Source organism: Aspergillus niger (assembly GCF_000002855.4).
Source record: "Aspergillus niger supercontig An08".
Lineage (NCBI taxonomy): Eukaryota > Fungi > Ascomycota > Eurotiomycetes > Eurotiales > Aspergillaceae > Aspergillus > Aspergillus niger.
In genome coordinates, this window is record NT_166524.1 from 1,855,410 (window position 1) to 1,876,514 (window position 21,105).

Genomic DNA, 21,105 nt, shown 5'->3' on the forward strand with positions numbered 1-21,105 from the left:
ATTAGCGAACATAAAAAAGAAGATATGATCACAAAAACAACCACATCCCCACCTTCTTCACCTTCCCCACAACCCCCTTCTCACTCCTCCACCCCCCATCCCCATCACCCTCCCCATTATTATTACCCTCCCCGTCATCTTCCTCCACCTCCCTCCCCCCAACAACCTCCAGATTATATCGATCGGTAACCAAATCCATAACCTCCAACTTCACCAACTTCGTCCTCTTCACCAACTTCCACACCAAGAACATCACCAACATGATCGGCAACTCGATATAATACGAGACGAAATCCACGGCCTTGAAATGCGGGCTAAAGCACGACCAACCCTGAACCAGAATCAGAATGATATTCAGTCCTATGGCAAGAACCGGTCCCACGGGATACGTCCAGTTCTTGTACGGAAGGAGATGTTCCAGGTTCTGTTTGCGGATTGCGACGCGGAAGCGGAGGGAGGCGAGACCGATAAAGGTCCAGGAGAGTTGGTTGGAGACACCGACGATACTATATATTCGTTAGTACTAATTATTAGGATACTTTGGGAGCGAGGGATGGCTTACTTCTGCAGCCACGACCATAACTGGCCGGCGCCAATGTAGCTCGCTCCGAAGCAGAGGCCACTGATAACAGAGGTAGCAAGGACCGCTACCCAGGGGACTTGGAATCGGTTCAGGTGGCCGAAGAAGCGGGGGGCGTAGCCGTCTACGGCGAGGGTGTAGAGAAGTCGAGAGCCGGCGAAGAGGGCGTGGTTGGCGGCGGAGATGACGCTGGTCATGATTACGGCGTTGATGAAGCTGCCAGCGACGGCGCTGCCGGCTTCAACGAAGACGATGGTGAAGGGACTCGTGGCAGTAGTTTCGGAGGATAAGTTCGGGTAGTTGTAGGGGACGTCCAGGCCGATGAGGACGATGGAGACGATGTAGAAGAGAATGATACGCCAGAAGACGTTGCGTACGACACGGGGGAGGTTCTTGGCGGGGTCTTTGGTTTCACCGGCGGTGATGGCGATGGATTCGGTGCCGCCGCTGTGAGTTGGTTAGTATGGAGCTTTCAATGGTGGAGGGTAAACGTACTAGGCGAAAGAGGCTGTGACGAAGACAGAGGCGAAGCCGCCAATACCTCCGACGAAGGGGGCCTCTCCAGTGTAAAAGTACTTGTTTCCGATATATTTGTGTTGGGTGTTTGCGCCGCAGTTTACAACGATACCGAGGATGATGAAGATCTGGTGGTTGGTTAGGATGGATTGACACAGGTTGGTCGAAGTAGGGGAACATACGATGATAGTCACCACTTTGAGAAGACTGAGCCAGTATTCAACCTAAAACAGAGAGTCAGTATCTGAATGTCAATAGAATGGTAGCAACCAACCTCGCCATAAACCTTGACCGACAACATGTTCAGCGCAATAACCACGACCAAAAAGATCAAGCTGATCGCCCATCCCGGGAAATTATCCGTCCAATACTCCAGCAGCAACTGCAGTGCAATGATATCCGACGCAGTTGACACCGCATCATTGAACCAGTAGTTCCAGGTAAGAGCAAAGCCCAAAGCATCATCAACGAACCGACTATGTCACCATCAGCATATCATCCCCACTGCCATCCAAGTTCGGACAGAAACTCACCCAGCAAAAGTACAGAACGACCCGGCAACAGGGATAAATGCCGCCATCTCACCCAGCGACAACATAGTAATGAACACAATCACACCACAGATCGTATAAGAGATCAGCATCGAGGCCGGCCCACCGGTGGCCAGCGCCTTACCCGTTCCCAGGAACAGACCCGTACCAATGGTGCCACCGATGGCGATCATCTGCACCTGGCGGGGAGAGAGCTTCCGAGCCAGCTTATTCGCATTGACATAGGGAGCCCCTGGCTCCAGATAATCCGTTGCTAAGGTGCTGGGGTCCTTGGCATTACGCTCAGCTATGGGCTCACCAGGAGCCATAGGGCGTTGCTTTTCGATGTCATGAACACCCATCGTGGTGGTCTAGACACTAAGAGGGCCATGTTAGCTGGGGTCCTACATTAAGATATCGGAAGTATGCCGAGACTCACCAAAGTATTGATCCAGTCAATCTCAGCCTTATAGTTGAGCTCTTCCCGAATAGGCAAGTGTTGGAGACTTGGAGGAGAGACACCACGTGATCCACAGCGGAGAAGCCCAAATCCGGCAGTCAAACTGGCAGCTGAAACTATCTACTAGTTATCTAAGTTGATACTAGCAGTAGTGTGTCTGCACTGCACAGCACGCATGAACGAAAAGAATATGATCAAAAGGAAGAGCGCATCCCGGCGAATGACCCTCATGTCGCCATCACATCCTTGACGCTGAAAATTTGCTCTTTAGCGGATGGCGTGCTCGATTGGTGTTACGTACAGCAAATGGAAGGGCGACAGAATCCTTGGGGATGAAGAGAACAATTTGCCGATTGCCGCCTGGGGTTCCCCACCTGCTCGGCTAACTCTTAAGCATACATACATGACTTTAGACGCAGCTGTTATCTACTTCTATCTATTACTACCACTACAATATTCCCACATTCAATCAAAGGAAATGTCCCAAAGGACTATTGTATCGTGCTATGTACATGGCTATGCTGCCGGAATCTCATAAACTTTTGACACTCTCCGCTGATGAACAATGAAAGAAACTTAGACAGAAAGGGATATATCCACCAAAGACACAATGTATACACACTAAAATCACCCCAGCAAGCCAGCGGCCAGCGACTCCAGATCTTCCAGAGTCTCGATCTGCTCCGGTGCTTTGCCAGCTGGTTGAGACTTCTTGGCCTTCTTGGGTTTGGGCTCCTCCTCGCTTGCTTCGTCTGCAAAGGAGACTCGCGCCTTCTTGCTGGGCCGGAGTACCTCCTCGTCTTCGTCCGAAGCGAGCCCGCCCTCCTTGTACGGGATCTGGACCAAATCCCCTCCTTCTTCCTCCATGGCAAGAAGCTCGCGCTCGCGGGCCTTGCGCTTCTCCTTCTTCTCGCGCTTCTTCTGCTTGGCGACTTCCTTGTCCTCCAAATCCGCTTGCCGAGTGCGCTCCGCTTCCTCCGCCAGGAACTTCGCCTGCTGCTCCTTGGCGTCGCCCTTGGCCTTGAACTGTTCTTCGTCCTCCATTTCGTACAGCTCGTGAGCATTGCCCTCATCATCGTAGATAAGCTTCGTGCCCTTGCCCTTGAACTTGAGAAGCTTCTTCTTCGACTTGAGCAGCTTCTCGCGGCGTTTCGAGTCAATGACCAGGGCCTCCTTGCCATCGAGATGGACCACCTTGGCTCCCTTCTTCTCCGTTCCGTCCGCATCCTCCTCATCCTCCGAGCTAGATCCTCCGACATCCAGATCCTTGTCACCGGCCTCGTAGCGACGCTTGACGGACAAGAAGTCGTCGTCTTCATCCGCATCCTCAGTAGCCTTATTAGTTTCCACCATCGTGCCGTCGTCGTTAATGAGCTTGTGGTAATGGTCGGCCAACACGTCCTGGTTCCGACGCTCAAACATGCGGTCATACTTCGTCCGCACCTGCGTCTCATCCTTCTTAGTCTTCTTCTTTTCACCCTCTTCGTCAGACTCGTCATCGCTGGACAGGTATGCCGTAGCACGGGGCGCGTTCTTCCGCTCCTTGGTATCATCACCTTTAATGAACTTGATGCGAGGTGCACCCGGAAGTCCCAAGCTGCCCGCAAATTCATCCAGCTTCAGCTCCTTGATGTTGAAGATCTCCTTGTCCTTCTGGACGTAGACCGACTTAGCGTAGGAAATAAAGGCCTTCTGGCCCAGATACTTCAATTCGGGATCCTTGAAGCACATGTTTTGCAGCTGATCTTTAATGCTCTGTTGCTTGTTGGCCTTGACGTTGATGCGTTCGACCTGGACCTTCTTCTGCTCCAAACGCTTCAACATGCCCTTCTCCTCACTAGGATCCAGGAACAGCACGGCACGACCATCGCGCTCGTATCTAGCTGTACGACCAACACGGTGAATATAGGTATCGGCATCTTCAGGACAGTCCAGTTGGATGACCCAGTCGACGGCCGGAAAGTCCAGACCACGCGCAGCAACATCGGTGGCGAACAGAACTGCATGTTGGGCCGAGGAGAACTTGGTAGTAATATCGAGTCGACCACCCTGCTTCTGACGTCCGTGAAGGTGCATCAACGGGACACCGGGTTGCATGTGACGGAAGGATTCGTAGACAAAACGCACCTGCTTTCCTGATGACAGGAAAACGATCGTCTTGGACTTCAGGTTGCTCCGAATAAAACTCCATAGAACATCGAGTTTCTGCGGGAGGGGCGTAACGACGTAATGTTGCTGAAGCTTGGACGGCGTAGCGGAGGAGGCCGCCTCATGAACAGCCACATATTCGGGATCCTGCAAGCTCAGTCGAGCCAAGTCCGACACCTTCTTCGTCTGTGTGGCACTGAAAAGTAGAGTCTGGCGCTCCTTGGGAAGATGGCCGATAATAGCGTCCACAGTCTTCTGGAAACCCATATCCAAGATGCGATCCGCCTCATCCAACACGAGCATCTGCAGGTTGTGCGTCTCGAAGAAAGAAGTCTGATCCAAGTGCTGCAGCATGCGTCCAGGCGTACACACCAGAATATTCATCCGTCCCAGTCTCTCCTGCTCCTCCCGCAGACTCTTCCCACCAATAACCAGACCGGCGGAGAACGTATGATAGCGACCGACTTTGCGGAGGACTTCGAAGATCTGAATCGCGAGTTCGCGGGTGGGAGACAGAACCAGGGCACCCAATCCATCGTGCTCTGACCACTGTTTGCGGTATAGGTTTTCCAGGATGGGAATCAGGAAGGCTAGCGTTTTGCCGCTTCCCGTCTTTGCGGCACCGAGAATATCGCGGCCCTTGAGCGCATGGCTGATCGCACGGGATTGAATATCGGTTAACGTCTTGTAGTGGGACGAGGCAAGTCCGGACGCGGTGGGTTCAGACAAGGGCAGATCGGTAAATTGTTCGATGGTTTCCTTGACATCCAGATCCTCGACCTTCTTGATGAGAGAGTTCAAATCTTCTTGGACACGCTTGCGCTTCAGGTTACCGCCGCGCTGAGGCTTTGAGTGTTTGCCATTGCGGGAACCGTTGATCGGAGCCATGATGGGCTCGTCCAGATAAAATGCTCCACGAAAATGAGCACCGACGAAGGAAAGCAGTAAATCGAAAGAGGACTCGTTGCTGGGGAGAGAAAGCGAATCTCGAAGAAAGGCGCGGGCGGTGAAGCAACTTTTTTCTCTTCGGAGTTTAACCTCGCGGGTTCCTGCTGACTCATCGCCGCGATAAGGCGGCGCTTATCGGCATGTGCCTTTCAGCAGCCATGCGACAGTCCCGACCCGGCGAATTCCTTCATTCACTCCCCATCTTCTGTCACCATGGCCGCTGAAGAGCAAGATGCTTTGGACGCGCTTGAGCGTGAGGCGTCTGATTTTGTCAAGGTATGACCCTGCGGATTATCTACACTACAATGACACCGAAACTAACTTCAGACAGGATGCAGAAATTGACCGCATTCGGAAGGCGTTCTCCTTAGACGCGTGAGTTATTGGCATTCTACTACGCAGTTTCTGGTTACTAGTATATCACTCTGGATAGGCTAACTAGCGTATCATTTTACTAGTTACGCGGTCCTCGATCTCCAACCAGGTGTGCCCGAATCGGACATCAAAGTCCAGTACCGCAAAAAGTCCCTTCTCATTCACCCTGATAAGACGAAAAACCCAGCCGCCCCCGATGCCTTTGATCGCCTCAAGAAAGCGCACACCGCGCTTATGGACGAAAAGTCACGCACATACCTAGACGAATGTATCGCTGACGCGCGACGACTCCTAATCCGCGAACACAAGTACTCGCTAGACTCGGAAGAGCTAAAGACCGACGAATTCAAGAAGGAATGGCGCCAAAAGACAGTGCAGGTGCTCTTAGAAGAAGAAGCGCGGCGACGAAGACAGGCCAAGGCCAAGCTTCAGGAAGAAGGTCGGGAGAGGCGCAAGGAAGAAGAAGAGTTGGAGGCGCGGAAGCGGAAACGAGACCAGGATAAAGCGTGGGAAGATAGCCGTGAGGAGCGCATAGGCAGCTGGCGGGATTGGCAGAAGGGGGTGAAGAAGGATGGAGACAAGAAGAAGAAAAAGAAGATGAAGGTATTGGGGTGATACTGGACAGTGATGCTAGTTGTCTGCAAGACTTGCAGTGGTAGAAGTATTGGAACTTGATCAACTGGCGTTGAGCGGATATATTTGGACCCGGGACGGACTGGTGATCATAACATCACCATGATTATATTGCTGTTTATCACTACTGTACTTGCATACCATTGATTATTAGTCGCTGTCACATTACCATAGCTTATAGCTGTTCACATCAATTGTCATCCACACCAATAAACTCTTCTATTTACTTGGTTTCGTGCAGATAATATCTCCCCGATAAGAAAGGCGGTCAGACAAGATGCGGGGCAGAAAGAACATTCCAGCGCCTTTTTATTATCTTCCCCTCCATCGCTCGGGTTCATGTGGCCTCTCCGCAATGATCCGTGGTGTCTGGTCGTGCAACATTGAAGTTGTGGATTTTCTGTGTCTCATCCCTATATAATTGTCACTCTTATCTCTATATTCTCGCGCGATAGAAAGACATATACACCTTGCGTTGAAACCCGAACTCGACAGATAACCCCAGAACCACCGAGCCGGCTTACCTTCCATCCATCAACCCCACGAGTCATCGCATCCACTCCATACCCTAGCTACTAACTAGTACTACGCCAACCACCTCAACCTCATCCCTTCTTTCCTCCCTCGTTTTACAACCATATATATACATACACCTACCTCTGTCAACACGACAATCAATCACCATGACCGAGTCAATACCACCCACCCCCAATGGCCCCATCGCCGCATCACCCACCACCAACCACCCCACTACATCAACACCACCACAAACAACCTCAACCACAACCACAACACCCCAATTCCCACCACCCACCACCCCCTCCCTATCCAGCATAATCGCCCTCTGCCACTCCAAAATCCACACCTTCCTCTCGGAATCGCACCCGCCAGACTCCCTCCTCCACGCCGTACAAAACCAAACCCGCACCTCCCTAGACGTCATCGCAACCGCCCTGCACCGCTACCCCCTCAGCGAACTCTCCCTCTCCTACAACGGCGGAAAAGACTGTCTGGTGCTCCTCGTCCTCTTCCTCGCCAGCCTACACCCACACCCAGCCCCCGAAGACGGCGGCCTATCCTCTATCCCCGCTATCTACGCCCTGCCTCCGGACCCCTTCCCGGACGTCGAGGAATTCGTGCAATGGTCCGCCCGCGCATACCATCTCAACGTGCTCAAGTACACGACAGACCCGCCGCGCTCGACAATCAAATCCACCTTTGAGGATTACCTGTTTCTGAATCCGGGAGTCAAGGCCATTTTTGTGGGCACGAGACGCACGGATCCGCATGGTGCGAAGTTGACTCATTTCGATCGCACGGATAGCGGATGGCCGGATTTTGTGCGCGTGCATCCTGTTATTGATTGGCATTATGCCGAGATTTGGGCTTTTATTAGGCATTTGGGGTTGAGGTATTGTGGGCTTTATGATCGTGGTTATACGAGTCTCGGGGGGACAGCGGATACGCATCCGAATCCGAAGTTGCGGGTGGAGGTGGATGGCGCTGCTGGGGATGAGGTGCCTGCGGGGCAGTATAAACCGGCTTATGAGTTGACGGAGGATTTGGAGGAGCGGTTGGGGCGTAACTGATTGTCTGGGTTGGTATTGGTATTGGTATTGGCCATTGTTTGAGTTAAGGAAACTCGTTGTCGGTTCAATGCTCCTCTCTCCGTGTATAGACCTTTTTGGAGTCAGATTCCATGTACTCTTTGCCTCCCATCCTATACCGATGTCTTTTCCTCCGCATGTTACTCCTGAGCGATTCCCTCATTTCTCTCCTCTTATCTCATCATGACTATCCCATAGATGCATATATTGGCTGCAGGGCTTTGACTTGGATTGGCTCACATTTGACGCCGTGATTGCTGGTCGCAGTTGCATAACGCTTTTCATTGGCAAACTGTAGACTGCGCTGATAACTTGATGCTAAGAGCTAAACATGCATGGCTAGGCAAATGCTGAAGTACCACTTATGTCCTCCCAACCTGTGAATTTCCTCTCGCCGTAAACCTTTGGCCTCCAAGGTCCAGCGGTAACAGATACAGACCTTTAAATCGGCATCACTCTGCGAATCATAGAATCACTGGTGTCATCAAGAAATCAAGAACAGATAACAAAACCCATACAACATACAAAAGCTCGAAACCAGCACAAAACTTCGAAATGGGCAAGAGTTAAAATGGGGAAACAAAATCATATGTTAGTCAACCATGCACCATTGTAAGATATGCGGGCTCTGACGGATAGCTGGACAGCCTGCCGAGTTCGTAGAAGATGTTTCAAGGAAGAGCAAAAAGGCGACCCGTGCAAATACCAAACGTCGCTCATGTGAGTAGCAACACTTGGTGCTTGTAGGAAACATTGGCAAGAGAGAGGAACGGTCCAAGCCTCACTAGACGACCGACCGAGGTGAAGTCACAATAACCTCCCTGCGAGAGGAAATCGGAGACAAGGATCCTGCCTTGATCTCCTTGCGAGGGCTGGATCGTTCGGAACGAGATTCAACGCAGGACGTAGTAGGAGTGGCGAAATTAGCCTTGGAAGAGCCCGAGGTATTTTCTGTCCAAACTCCACGCCGTCCACGATACAACGGTGTATTCTCCAGACCTCCTGGGCCGTTGCGGGAAGTCCACGAGTTGAATTTCATGTTGCTAGCCTGGCTCTTCGCCAGATACCTGCTTGTCCTGTCAGTAGAGCCCGAACACATGTGGGTCCGTCAGTACATACGATGGGGAGATGGATGTAGCAGGAGTCCAGGCTGCGCCCATGCCAACAGGTGACACATAGCTACCCTGCGAGTTGGGGCTGAGGTGAGATGCAGTCTGTTGAAGACGGTTAATAGAAGGCGATGGAGTGGAACCCTGAACTACCTCGACCGAATAATTGTATTCGCCAGCACGATAGGCGCGGCGCTCATTGCTCTGCTGCTTGAGCATTTTCTGGGCCTTGGTATCGGCGAAGCGAAGAAGCAACTTCACACCATCTTTGGCAGTCGCGTTGTGATACTCAGACAGGACTTTCTCGGCGATTTCGCGGGTTTCGAATCTAGTAGGGGATGATCAGCCCAAGAAACATATTTTTCTCCCGAAAGGTTTGTGATGATTGCTTACCGGGCAAATCCAACTTCCTTGCTCACTCCAGTCTTCTCGTCACGACTAATTTTCTCCGAGATGACGTGGTACGGCTCGAAGTGATGGCGAAGATCCTGTAGTTATGGTCAACGTTGATATATCTAATATCTTATTGGACCTTTCTGCTCACGGCCTCTGTCCACTCAATCGGAATATTGGTACAGTAGATGTTAGTGGATGTCTTGTCTTCGAGGTCCTTGAGACGGGAGTTGCGAGATTTCTGGACTTTGTTAGATTCAATGGTACGTAGACTGGCAGCCCCAAATATATACCTGAGCAAAGCTAGCCTGGTAGCCAAGATAGAAGAACCCACGGATGCAGTTCTCGCAAGATTCGAAGTTATAGTACTGGACAAATCCGAATCTATAGGTGCAGTCAGCATATGTATCATCAGTCCGTGGACCCAGACCCTTGCATACCCTTTGCAAAGGCCTGTATCCAAGTCCACAATTGCTTTGCATCTGTCTATCTTTCCAAAGCGAGAGGCATAGGCATGCAGCATCTCATCCGTAGTCTCTGGGAGAAATCCTCGAATGTAGACGTTAGTAATGCCCTCCCGATTCTCCAGGCACTTGGCAAGCGTCAGCTCAGAAGGGTTAGTCCACATAGCAGGTACAGCCCGTGGAATAGGCGGGTCTTGCTGGGTTAGGTTCTCCAGATCCTGAAGAATATATCCAGTAGGAGTCTTCATCATCTGGAAAGGTAGACATGCAGGTGCCGGCTGGGGAAAGCTGTTATAACCATAGTTAGGCAGTCCAGGGCCTTCCAGGTTCGGGGTGGCTCCATGGTAGAAGTCTCCTGCAGAACTGGGAACCACTGGGCATGGGGAAGCTAAGCCCGGATAGATGCCAGTGGGGGGTAGATACGGGTTCTGATCATAGGGAAGACCTCCGAAGATGGCTCCATTGGGTAGAAGGACAAGCGGATTATAAGAGGGCACAGCTAGCGGCATGTTGCTCTTGAGACCATTGTATTTGGCTCCGGGACGCTGACCCTGGATGTTCAAACCCCCGAGTAGGGTGGACAAGCCACGGGCATCAGGAGCCTGAGCGGTATCAGGAACAGCAGTATGCATGGTGCCGGATCTATGTAAGTCAGGCTCTGTGGCAGTCGTTAGTCTTTTTGGTCTGTAGTAATGAAACACCAAAAGCACACACTAAGACGACAGTTGACACGAAATAGGTGCTTCAAATCAACGGGAATAAATACTTACTTGAGCCAGCAGGATAGCCGTGCGGATCGGGGGAGTTGGGATCTATAACAGCAGTCAGATATCAAGTAGGATCCAGGCCTCCAGACAGCATACACGATAATAAAGTAGCTAGAGAAGATGGGAGTAGGCCAGTACGCAACGAATGACTGGAACACGGTGAAGAAGTGGGAGCTGAAGAAGCCGGAGGAAGAGGGGTCGACATCGATAGAAGGTCGCTGTTCGTAGCAACTGCCTTCCTGGAGGAGTGTGTTGGGTGGAAGCCACTCCGGGCAGGAGCATTGAAGGCACCACTTTCCTTCCTCCGGAGTCCAGGGAATGACGCGTCAGGGACATGAATGTATCCTGGGTTACCAGACACGTCCTGGTCATTAAAGCCTGACTGATTCATGTTGGCCCTGCCTGTCGGGAGCAATTGATGGGAGTTGCAGTCGCAGAAATTTGGGACAAGACGGTTTAAAGCTATTCGGTTACGGGAGGGACTGAGGATGCGGAAGAGAAGAACAGTTCTATATAGAATAGATCTACGCGGGGACATGGACCCGTAATGAACAAACAGTATAGACATTCCACTCTGATTTATGTCTATGTTTGTGTGAGTTGAAATCCGGATCGCAACACAGTTTTCACTCCCTTTCACTCATTTGCACATATAAGCGGAGACTTGCGGGTCTGAAGCTGTTTGTGGATCACAGCCAGGCTGGTCAAGTATACAGTTGGCCGGATCCGCTGGAGCACAACTGCCTAACAAGCAAGTTGAGGATCAAGTCAAAGCATTGTTACGCGTGGGGGTGTTGGTCCGGATCAGAGTCACCAAGTCTCCGCGTGACATGAGCTCACATGGCTGCCGAGCCTTTTGATGTGATGCAGGTTAGTTATCCAAGCCCAAGAAAGTGCTGCAAAGCATAGCAATGAACATGTGCAGATACGCCAGTGCAAGTTTCGACCTCGTCTTACCATATATAACTCAATCATTATTGCTCTTCAGATCCTACCTGCCACACTCAATGTAGCCTGCGCAGGGCTTCTATCATAATCTTTACTTCATCAACGTTCATCATGCCCACTGAGTCCACAATTTCTTCCTGGAGACTTGGCTCGCAGGTCAAGAACCGCTCAATCAGCTCGCCATCCACAAAGCGGTACGGCTCTTTAGCCTCTCGCACCATGCTGCGGAAACCACGGAACTCATTGAATGGAATGTTTCCCAGCGACTCGACCTTGCCCGCCATGGTTGCCTGCAGACGCATCAAGAAGTCCTGGTGCTCTGGGTTGATAATAGCAAAGAGATAGATGGAACCTTCCACCTGTTTAGGTAAAACATGTGAGTTAGTCATAGTTGTTTAGTACTCGGGTGTTTGGGATGGGATTCATACTGTGCCCAGAAAAGCCCTCGGAGTGACCGTCACACTCGCCAATTGTTGAATATTGACCGGTCGAATGCGGTTGACCATTTCGCCCAACGAGATCTCCCCAGTTACTTCGAGCCTGCGCTTGTCGTCTTCCTCCACGCCGGTCAAGTTGCGTCGAAGAACAATTAAGTTACCTTCGGCGTCAGTTTCCAGGAATGTGTCCTTAGCAATACAGGAGACACCGGTGGCCCAAACGGTCTGAAAGTGGCGAGCCACTTCTGTCAAGCTATCGGGCGACCCATTCTCGCCCTCGCTGTACTCCACCAGACATACACTCTTCATGAGGTCGGCAACGGCAATCACGTTACCCGTTACGGTCACGTCGACGGGGGCGGTGGATGTGCGGTAGCTGGCCAACTTCTCGAGCTTCATCGCGCCAAAGTCGTTGTTCACCACTCCATAGATGACGACCTGAATCATATCAGCTTCTGTGGAAGTGGTACTGTGAGGGGTATCAGGCACTTACCGTTTTCACAAGAGCGGCTACAATCTTCTCTCCGAGCATAGCCAACGCGCGGCATGCACCTTTGACAGGCAACTCGGCGACTTTGGTCAATTTTCGACCGTTGTCAATTTCGAAGACTAAGATCCGACCTCGGATTGACTCTTCGTTTTCATCATCCAAATATGCTGTTCCCACAACGAACCGATCTTTGAATACGTCCCGACCATTTTCATCTTTGCCCGCAGAGAATTCCGCGCGAATGACACTCTCGACCAACTCCTCCGGCCGAAGATCAAAGGCGTCGAGACGACGGAACATGATCTCATCAGCTAACACAAACCGGCTTTGGACCATCTCAGCCCCGTCCTTCAATTTGCGCTCTATGGTGCCGATACCAAAAGCCTTTTCAGACGGTGAATATGCAACTCTACGGGCAGTTTCGCCCATAGGAAGCGTCTGGATCTGTGTTGTCCTCTCCTTGTCCACGAGAGCAATCTTCAAGTCGTGCCTGGTGGCCACCGCAATCGATCCAGGATACGCCTCCGAGTTGAAGTGACATACCCGAGACGCACCCTCCGAATTAACCGCAGAGTAGATAATGCGACCCTCAGAGCCGTATATTAAGCTGGGGTTCTCGCATGTGGCAAAGACATTATACAGCCCATCGCCTCGAGGCAGCTTTTTGAAGGTAGGCTGCTCGGACCCAAGTATGAGCCTGTTCATTCCGGTCAAGGAGTAGTTACGTGCGTCGAAGGAGTAGGTGATGACGCTGCCATCTGCCATCGAAATGAAGAGGGTGGAAGGGCTATTTGCAAGGACATCGGCAACAAGTACGGATCGTGGGAAAGCTTCACCAGCTGGGCCCAGCGACGTTGTATGGAGCTCCGATAGACGGCCAAGGTCCAGTACCGAGACCTTTGCCAATTGAGGGAAACCAACGATACAGACTCCGGCCGAAGACAAGGGCACCGTGACTCCTGAAATCTGGCTGTCTGCTCCAAAGTCCTTCTGAGATATAACCCGAACATCATTGTTGATATCGAGGACCGTCATAAGTTGGCCGCCGCTGACGAGAACGATCGAATCATTGTTAGCAGAAGCAGAAGTGATCACTAAATTGTCCGGCGGGGTCCATTCATTGGTAACCATGCCGCCTTCGATATCTGCGATGAGAACTCTCTGTTCGGTGACCTGCAAGATCCTCCCTCCAGGAAGATTCATAGCGAGAAGTGTATTCTCTGAAAGGCTGAGACCAAGGAAGCTGTCCAATTCTTCAACCTCGCCATCAAAGTTGAACTGAAAAACTCGTGTCTCGTCGACGAAGGTAACCAGAAGAGTGTCCAGATAACCACCCTTTGTCGCAAGCTGCAGTCCGAACAAGTCCGTGATGAGCTCCATTTCACCAAGCACGCCGAGCTCTTCCATGCCGACACCACTGCGTACACTCCTAAGGGTTCCGTCATCGAAAGCCCCCGAACCGGTCACAATGCGAGCCTGGCCTGATGAAAACTCGTGTGTCTGGCTTTCGCTGGTACGATTTCCAAGATCCATGATGGTAAAGTCGAGAATGGGCGCAATATTGGAGAGCGTCTGGATGACCTCCAATGAGCCATTGCCGATTCGAAGAACTTGCGAATCCCCTTGGTGAGATCCTACGAAGATAACTCCGCCACCGAGATATATCAGCACCGAGGCTCTAGCGGTATTCCCTAAGTGATCTAGCTTCCAGGATTGTACTTGGTTGTTAGAATCCAGGACTAGCATCAGGAAAAACAGTCTTCCATAATCATCAGCTAGAAGCCATCTCTGACTATCTACCTGCTCCCAAGCCACGAAAATCGTTGCTTCGTCCAAAGGACGCGACACAATCTCGTTACTATCCGTATCGACATACTTGATGGACGTCTCTCCCAAAACAAGCAGACCACCTGCACCACATAAACAGATCAGCATCAACCCAATAGCGACAACAAGCCACAACAAGAGAATCACAAACCTAAAGGCGCCGGAACCGGTATGAGATGCGACGCTCCGAGATCCAATTCCTGCGAAAACCCATCCAGCGACTCCTCAAACGCCGCATCGGCCCCCGTACTCGCCGTCGCCGCACTATAATGCAACGCGCGAACCTTAAGCCTTACTTTCTTCTGATTATCTTCATAGAGCAACGCCAACCTAGGCGGCCCCGACTGAACATGCAAGAACGCAGAGAGCGCACAAACAGCTCATCAATCCTCGCCGTCGTCGGCTCGCCCAACTCCCCAACCCGAGGCGCATCCGGTCCCGAAGGCGGAGCGACCTGTCTCCCCCTCTTCTTACTGGGCAACTGCACAATCGGCACAACAGCAATGACACCCTCGTAGACCTCGAGCGTCATAAACCGTCCACTAGGATCAATCAAGCACCGATTTCCCGTCTGCGCCTCCCGCGACGACGGATCAGATATATCAACGTAGTTCCTCTCCGTCCGGATTTGATTCCTCTCCCCATCCCACGATAACGTACAATAGGTGTATCGATCCGTCCCAACAAACAAATGATCCGTAGGCGAGTTCGCGGGCGCAGGAAGCCGAGCTAGCATAGTCACTTTCGCGAAGAGAGAACATGACGCTGCCAGGTTCAGCCCTTCCGGCGTAAGGGAGTATATCTCGAGACGGTTCGCCTTTCTATAATTGCAACACAGAGCGCCAATTAGCACACACATATATAACTATTGCCAGTATCAAAAGCAAGCAAAGCAAAAGCAAGGGGTCCACCAACGCAACAACCAGCGCCTCCTCCTCCGCATTCATGAAATGCAACTTGAGCGCATTCCGAATACTACTCGCCCGATGAATCGGCACCACGTAAGCCATCTTCCCAGAATATTGTTCAACTTTAATCCGTATAGATGTCGTATATCATATAGGTACCGAGGTAGCGTAGGGTAGCGTAAGTAGTGTGCAGTCCAGCTTTTCGCCCACTGCGGGGAACTGCTCTCAAGACCCGTCGTCGCAGTCGAACAGCGGTAAAAGCGATATGTATGTTCTTCCGGCTTCTAACTTTCTTTTTGCTAGATTATCGTGGTTAATTGCTGCATCTCATTTTTTTGTCCCTCGCTCTGCGGAGTAGAGAGGTTGGCATGGGAGGGGAGGGATGAGGATGGATGGATGATTGCGGAGCTTGGTTCGGGCTAGCCAGCCAGTCTGACTGAACTGCTGATACCGGGAATGACGATGGGTCACTGGTCGCGCGCCGGTTCTAGTTTGGTTTGGTTTTGGTTACTGTGCTTAACTCCGGTATTGCCGAGGTTGGGCTTATGCATGTTTCTTCTATTTGATTCCCCGAATACTTCAGTATTACTTTTTGGCTGAAAGTAGGCAGTAACTGTAGTATTTTCAGTGATTTAGTTACCAGTCTACTTGTTGATTGTAATGATATGCATCTCTTGCACGTCAATGCGTTGTCGGCTATTCCGAGCAGCAGGTGTCAGCTCGTTCGGTCAGTGCTCAATTAATTTAATTACTAGATGAAGAAGGCGAAAAGTATTGTGCAAATTAATATGGATTCATCTTTTCGTATCCTCTGGGCTCATGCAACCAGATATCAATATGCCCAGAATGGCATAACATGTTCCCGCAATAATCATGATCGTCTATCCTGTTCTTTCGACACTGGCTACCGCACTCATGCTCAAGCCACTTCAATGTGTGGCTGGCCGGTCGGTGCACAAAACAAATAAACTAGGCATACATAAACCACGCCAAGCAAAACAGATGAATAGGCAAAATCAGCGGAGTATATATGCAAAGATCATCTAGGCGTGAAATAAAATAATGGATCGAGAAGGCCGTCGTGATAAACAAGAAAGAAAAGTCGATGCATTGAAAGATTATGACCACACATCTTCCTGGTAGCTGCCACTGCTACGCATGTGCTTGACCATTTCTTCGCCCTTCTCGGCGGGCAGACCACGCTGCGCAGCAATGATCTGGCCAAGCACAAGGTTAACCTCGCGAGCCATGTTTGCAGCGTCACCACAGACGTAGAAGGTAGCTTTCTGCTTCAGAAGGTCGCTGACAAGTTCGGAGTGCTCGCGGAGTCTGTGCTGAACGTAGACCTTCTGAGGACCCTCACGCGAGAACGCAGTGATGATCTTCAAGTTGTCTCCAAGCTGGTCCTGATAGGTCTGCGAATGCGCGATATGTTAGCATCCGAGATGTATGAAGTAGCTGCGGAAAAGAAAAAAAGATATCTTACCTTCCATTCATCCTTGTACAAGAAATCCTCGTCACTCTTGCGGCAACCGAAGAAGAGAACAGTGGGTCCAACCTTCTCGCCCTTGGCCGCCAAAGCAGCACGTTCCTGAATGAAACCACGGAAAGGAGCAACACCAGTACCAGGACCAACCATGATAATGGGCCGAGAGGGATCAGAGGGCAGCTTGAAGTTCGAGTGGCGAACATGCACGGGAACGTGGATACCGTCGTACTTGTTCCGGGGACCGGTGATGGAGTAAGTCAAGCCGTGAGGGTCGGGAGAGGGATCGCCGTTCTGCTTCTGCTTGAGCGCGAGGAGATAATTCGTAGTCACACCCTTCACCATGTGAGAGGCACCGGGCAGACGAACAGATTCCACAACGGCCGTGATGCTGATCTTGTCCTTCTGGACAAGGGAGGACGAAGAGATCGAGTAGTAGCGAGGCTGCAGCTTCGTAATGCCTTCAATAAGCAGAGAGAACGGAACAGCAGAGAAAGGCTTGGACGTGATGCTCTGAAGAGCCTGGGCGATGTTGAAGCATTGGTTGGTGACCTTCTCGTGGAAATAGTCCTTGTCGCTACCCAGACGCACAATCTCTGCCTTGCTTTCCTCATCCGGAGCGAACGCGGCCAGAGTGGCTACAAACTGACGGGACACAGGGGCGCAGACTTCCATATAGTACCGAACAGCGGCATCGTACGTGGTCGGGGTCGGGATTGGGACCTTGGCCGTAACATCGATACCCTTGATGTTGATGACCGAATCACGCTTGCCCTCGAGACCGAAGACCTGAAGGAACCGATCCACTTCGGCACCAGCGTTTGTGGGCCAAACAGCGATGTGGTCACCAGTCTGGTAGGACAAGTTACTTCCAGCGATGCTAATTTCCATGTGCAGACAGTTGCGATCCTTGACGGTGAAAAGCTCACGAGATTCGGCAATAGGGGCGATAAAGGGGTTGTGCGCAGAGTACGGGCCTTTGGGAGTACCCTGAAGGTGGCTCTGGGTGGGCTCTCCAAGATAGACCGTCTCGTCCTCAGGGCTCAGGGACTCGTTTTCGGTGACGCAGAAAACAGGTTCGTAGACCGCTTCACGCTCTTGCAGATCCATCGACTCCGACAGTGCTGCCCACATGGGCTCCTTCCAGGCCAAGAAGTCTTCTTCCATTGTACCGGCACCGTCATCACCCTCGCCAGCAGAACCAATACGCTGCGCGCCGAGCTTCTGGAAAGCAGCATCGACTTGACGAACCATGGCGTTGTAGTGCTCATAAGTGTTGTTACCCAGACCGAAAGCAACATACTTCAGCTTGGACAGAGGCTTCTCGTCCGCGGAAGCGCCGCTCTCAAAAGCAACGTCGTCACCGGTGAAGAACTGGTAGAACTCAACAGCATTATCCGTAGGCTCACCCTCTCCGTAGGTGGCGAGCACGAAAAACGCAACCTTGTCCTCCGGGAATTGGTCCAGGTTCTCATAGTCGTATTCCTCGAGGTCAGCCACCATGGTCTTGAGGCCGAAGCGCTGAGATCCTTCCTTGGCCAATCTGGAGGCGTAGTCCTCCGCGGTTCCAGTTTGCGATCCGTAGAAAATAACACAATTCTTGCCCGTTTCTTCCATTTTCTCAATGATGTTCCGAGTCTTGCCAGCCTTAGCGGCGCCGTTCATCGCGGGGCCGGTAGAGGCATACGGGTCTTTGGCAACTGCCCAGTAGGTGCCCTTGGTGAAGTAGGCCACGCTACCCACCAAAAGCACCGCCAGGACCACCAGATCGAGGGTGTCGAGTTGCGCCATGGTGAGGCTGTTCAGCGGCGCGAAGCGAAAGGCCCCGATTTGATACGATGGCGAGTCTGAAAGGGTGGAGCGGGGGATTGAACGGAGTGGAGAGGCGGGAAAAGGAGAGGAGGTGAAAGAAGAATGTCACCCTCCTTACGCTTAGCCTGTCCCAGGTGCGATCACCGGAGCCGAGGCAGGAACCGAGATAAGGTGGCGGCGTCCCCAAAACCAAAAGATAAAACGGAAGAAAGAATGACGCTATGGGGTTAAAAGAAAGAAGGGGTGGAAAGAAGAAAGGAGAACAGGAAGAAAGGAAGAAAGGGAAAGGAAAAGGATAAGAAAGTAAGCCGTGGTGTGATCCAGGAAGAACAGAGAGGCCGAACCCACTGCTAAGCAGACCGCATAATTTGGGGGGCCGTGAGCCGGAAAGACGAGGGAGACGATCGACGGAGAGGAGAGAGAGCGAGACACAGGTGGTAGCCTGAGGCGATGGTGGCCTTTTCGCCCGGAGTCTCGGGTTCGGAGAAGCTGATCCTGTCCGGGTCTCTGACACGGAGCTACTTAGTACTCCAATGACTTGTCCTTCTGTTTACTCCGATTTGCTGAGGAGTTATCAGATCTCTCGTGTCAAGGTCAGGGCACTCTTGTGCGTGTTGGGGCACTATCTGATATAGTCCCTGTGAGTCTGTTGGCAGTAGTAGTGTAGAACTACTATTAGACACACTACCACTGATGGGGAGGTTCACTAGCAGAAGAGCGGTTGCCGGAGGGTTTCCAACAACAACAACAACAACAACAACAACGTATCTTGTGACTCAAACCTTCCGAGAAAACGTAGGGATGATTATGTGTAGTACAACTCTTAAAATTGAAGTCAAGAAATAACCAGAGTATCATGATGGTCACCCTCTCTCTCCTTTTATCTATCTAGATACCATTGCCTCCCTCGAGGTGGGGATTCCCCATTGGCCGACCACTGACCGAGATGGCGTCTGGTTCGGAAGGAAACTTCGGCCCTGGCTTGGCTTGGAGACGATGGCAAGTGGCGGCGGAGGCCCTTGAGCCATGAAAGGCGCAGCCGGGAATGACCAGTTGTTCCTCTGTTTCATCTGGGGGATCTTCCGTAAACCGCTGCCGAGTTCCTCTTGCTAACCGAGTTCCGCCTTTCGAACCCTGTGCCTCTTTCAGTAATTCTTGTGATAGATAGGCATATGAAGGCCTCTCTGTGCCGGTCTCCCGCGACCCCGTGGAGGTGGCAAGTCCGGAGCGTCCGGAGATCTGGAGTACCTGTTAGATGAACTGCAAATCATCTTCCTATGTCAATTGCCATTAAGGGAAGAAGAATGGTTTCAGGTACAAGAACTTAAAGATGGCTACCTATTAGTAGTACTTCGTAGTCCATGCATATCCGATCCTTACTATGCTTCGTATACCGACTTCTAATCACGTACACCGGCTGCCAATTCTGTCAGCTGTCTGCAAGGATTCCCTGAAAGACCCGATCTGCTCAATCCGCCCCCGTGCGTATGGACTCAGTAGCCTGGCAGGCTGGCTGACCTTGGATAATGCAGCTCGTGACTGCGGCACCTCCTCTGCCTGTTTTCCGCTCCTGGAGAAGTTGCACCCGTTCCGCACTTTGTGTACAGGTTAGTGCACCAAATGTCCTGCATACACGGGCAACCTTCCTCGCGGACGAATTCCGCACAATCTTGAACAATCTGAACTCATACCGGTGTTATCAGTATATTATTATGTAGGACTTGTTGCTACAGTCATGGAATCCAGCTGGTATACCTCAAACTTATTTTTTTCGTATTTATGGAGTAGAAGGAGTATGCTGGTGTCAGACTGTTGTGGGTTTCATAGCCACCGTCCCTGTTACTCGGTATATGTGACCCATATCTATACGAATCCTCTATTAACAGTCCTGGTCGTACTGGTAAGCTCTCGTAAGATCATCATCAATCGTTCCATGTAACTAAGGAAGTGGTATATCACATGTGATACTACCAGGGATATTTCGTTAGTACTACTAATATATACATTGCCTTGTTCGATCTGCATTCTTCACAATATTGATTAGTATGTTGCGGGTCATCTTCTTGGCCCTCTCCCGCCAGTCATTCTATTCCACTGTTACTTAACTCGTCCTTTTTGTACCGGAATTATGGTTGGTAGTAACTGATATCACAAGCAGTAATCACTTCTAGTAGGCAATGTTCATATTGTCCCCATAGTGGTCACCTCATGAGGTCGGAGTTCGAGGAAACCTATGGCTTCTGCTTGTTCCTCACATCATTGTCGGCTATGATTACCGTTACTGTTCAGGCATCTGGTGAAAACAATCATGTGAAAATAAAAGAATGCAGTGTGTTTCAGCATATAAATGCAGCCTCGCTATGTAGATCAGCAGCCATGTTGTGAAGACTATGCGAACAGTGGTGTCTCTTGACTACTAGTCTGACTGAACCAAAGTTTCGGGGTGCTCCTTATCTACAGATAAGATTGGCTGTGGGCGAGTATCGTCAATGTGGCCGACTAGTATACTAGATACTGAGACATAGGTAGTTCCCCATAAGGAACAAGGTCAAGAGTTTCCGAGAAACCCCTTAAGTATGCATAATAAAAGTGTGAAAATCGTGTAGTGACCGAATGGCTCCTAGTATCATTCTGATGTGCTGATTTTCTTTCCTGAATTTGATCTCT

General features: G+C 51.1%; 9 protein-coding genes across 9 annotated transcripts; 3 read left to right on the forward strand and 6 right to left on the reverse strand.

The window, feature by feature from the left end:
- Window positions 1–28: 28 nt before the first annotated feature.
- An08g07780 (uncharacterized protein) lies at window positions 29–1,988 on the reverse strand (the record flags this gene model as incomplete). The annotated part of the gene is made up of 6 exons (XM_059749203.1): window positions 29–506; window positions 563–1,027; window positions 1,076–1,224; window positions 1,279–1,320; window positions 1,371–1,572; window positions 1,630–1,988. The coding sequence occupies 6 exons, from the start codon at window positions 1,986–1,988 to the stop codon at window positions 29–31; spliced, it is 1,695 nt and encodes a 564-aa protein (XP_059604135.1).
- Window positions 1,989–2,713: 725 nt separating this feature from the next.
- On the reverse strand, window positions 2,714–5,122 carry An08g07790 (uncharacterized protein; the record flags this gene model as incomplete). Its single annotated transcript, XM_001392859.1, has 1 exon — window positions 2,714–5,122. One exon carries the CDS (start codon window positions 5,120–5,122, stop codon window positions 2,714–2,716), a length of 2,409 nt encoding a protein of 802 aa, XP_001392896.1.
- A 273-nt stretch (window positions 5,123–5,395) lies between these two features.
- Window positions 5,396–6,172, forward strand: An08g07800 (uncharacterized protein; the record flags this gene model as incomplete). The annotated part of the gene is made up of 3 exons (XM_001392860.3): window positions 5,396–5,458; window positions 5,514–5,557; window positions 5,641–6,172. The coding sequence occupies 3 exons, from the start codon at window positions 5,396–5,398 to the stop codon at window positions 6,170–6,172; spliced, it is 639 nt and encodes a 212-aa protein (XP_001392897.1).
- A 701-nt stretch (window positions 6,173–6,873) lies between these two features.
- On the forward strand, window positions 6,874–7,779 carry An08g07810 (uncharacterized protein; the record flags this gene model as incomplete). The annotated part of the gene is made up of 1 exon (XM_001392861.1): window positions 6,874–7,779. One exon carries the CDS (start codon window positions 6,874–6,876, stop codon window positions 7,777–7,779), a length of 906 nt encoding a protein of 301 aa, XP_001392898.1.
- A 357-nt stretch (window positions 7,780–8,136) lies between these two features.
- An08g07820 (uncharacterized protein) lies at window positions 8,137–10,921 on the reverse strand (the record flags this gene model as incomplete). Its single annotated transcript, XM_059749204.1, has 8 exons — window positions 8,137–8,236; window positions 8,399–8,577; window positions 8,615–8,873; window positions 8,917–9,234; window positions 9,300–9,394; window positions 9,439–10,447; window positions 10,534–10,611; window positions 10,689–10,921. 8 exons carry the CDS (start codon window positions 10,919–10,921, stop codon window positions 8,137–8,139), a joined length of 2,271 nt encoding a protein of 756 aa, XP_059604136.1.
- A 245-nt stretch (window positions 10,922–11,166) lies between these two features.
- An08g07830 (uncharacterized protein) lies at window positions 11,167–15,242 on the reverse strand (the record flags this gene model as incomplete). The annotated part of the gene is made up of 7 exons (XM_059749205.1): window positions 11,167–11,259; window positions 11,574–11,837; window positions 11,934–12,353; window positions 12,409–14,315; window positions 14,384–14,562; window positions 14,610–15,049; window positions 15,144–15,242. The coding sequence occupies 7 exons, from the start codon at window positions 15,240–15,242 to the stop codon at window positions 11,167–11,169; spliced, it is 3,402 nt and encodes a 1,133-aa protein (XP_059604137.1).
- A 1,016-nt stretch (window positions 15,243–16,258) lies between these two features.
- cprA (NADPH cytochrome P450 oxidoreductase cprA-Aspergillus niger [possible sequencing error]) lies at window positions 16,259–18,417 on the reverse strand (the record flags this gene model as incomplete). Its single annotated transcript, XM_001392864.3, has 2 exons — window positions 16,259–16,555; window positions 16,627–18,417. The coding sequence occupies 2 exons, from the start codon at window positions 18,415–18,417 to the stop codon at window positions 16,259–16,261; spliced, it is 2,088 nt and encodes a 695-aa protein (XP_001392901.1).
- A 47-nt stretch (window positions 18,418–18,464) lies between these two features.
- An08g07850 (uncharacterized protein) lies at window positions 18,465–19,253 on the forward strand (the record flags this gene model as incomplete). Its single annotated transcript, XM_059749206.1, has 4 exons — window positions 18,465–18,529; window positions 18,573–18,664; window positions 18,886–19,031; window positions 19,152–19,253. 4 exons carry the CDS (start codon window positions 18,465–18,467, stop codon window positions 19,251–19,253), a joined length of 405 nt encoding a protein of 134 aa, XP_059604138.1.
- Window positions 19,254–19,326: 73 nt separating this feature from the next.
- Window positions 19,327–20,299, reverse strand: An08g07860 (uncharacterized protein; the record flags this gene model as incomplete). Its single annotated transcript, XM_059749207.1, has 4 exons — window positions 19,327–19,686; window positions 19,851–19,902; window positions 19,987–20,117; window positions 20,249–20,299. The coding sequence occupies 4 exons, from the start codon at window positions 20,297–20,299 to the stop codon at window positions 19,327–19,329; spliced, it is 594 nt and encodes a 197-aa protein (XP_059604139.1).
- Window positions 20,300–21,105: the final 806 nt, after the last annotated feature.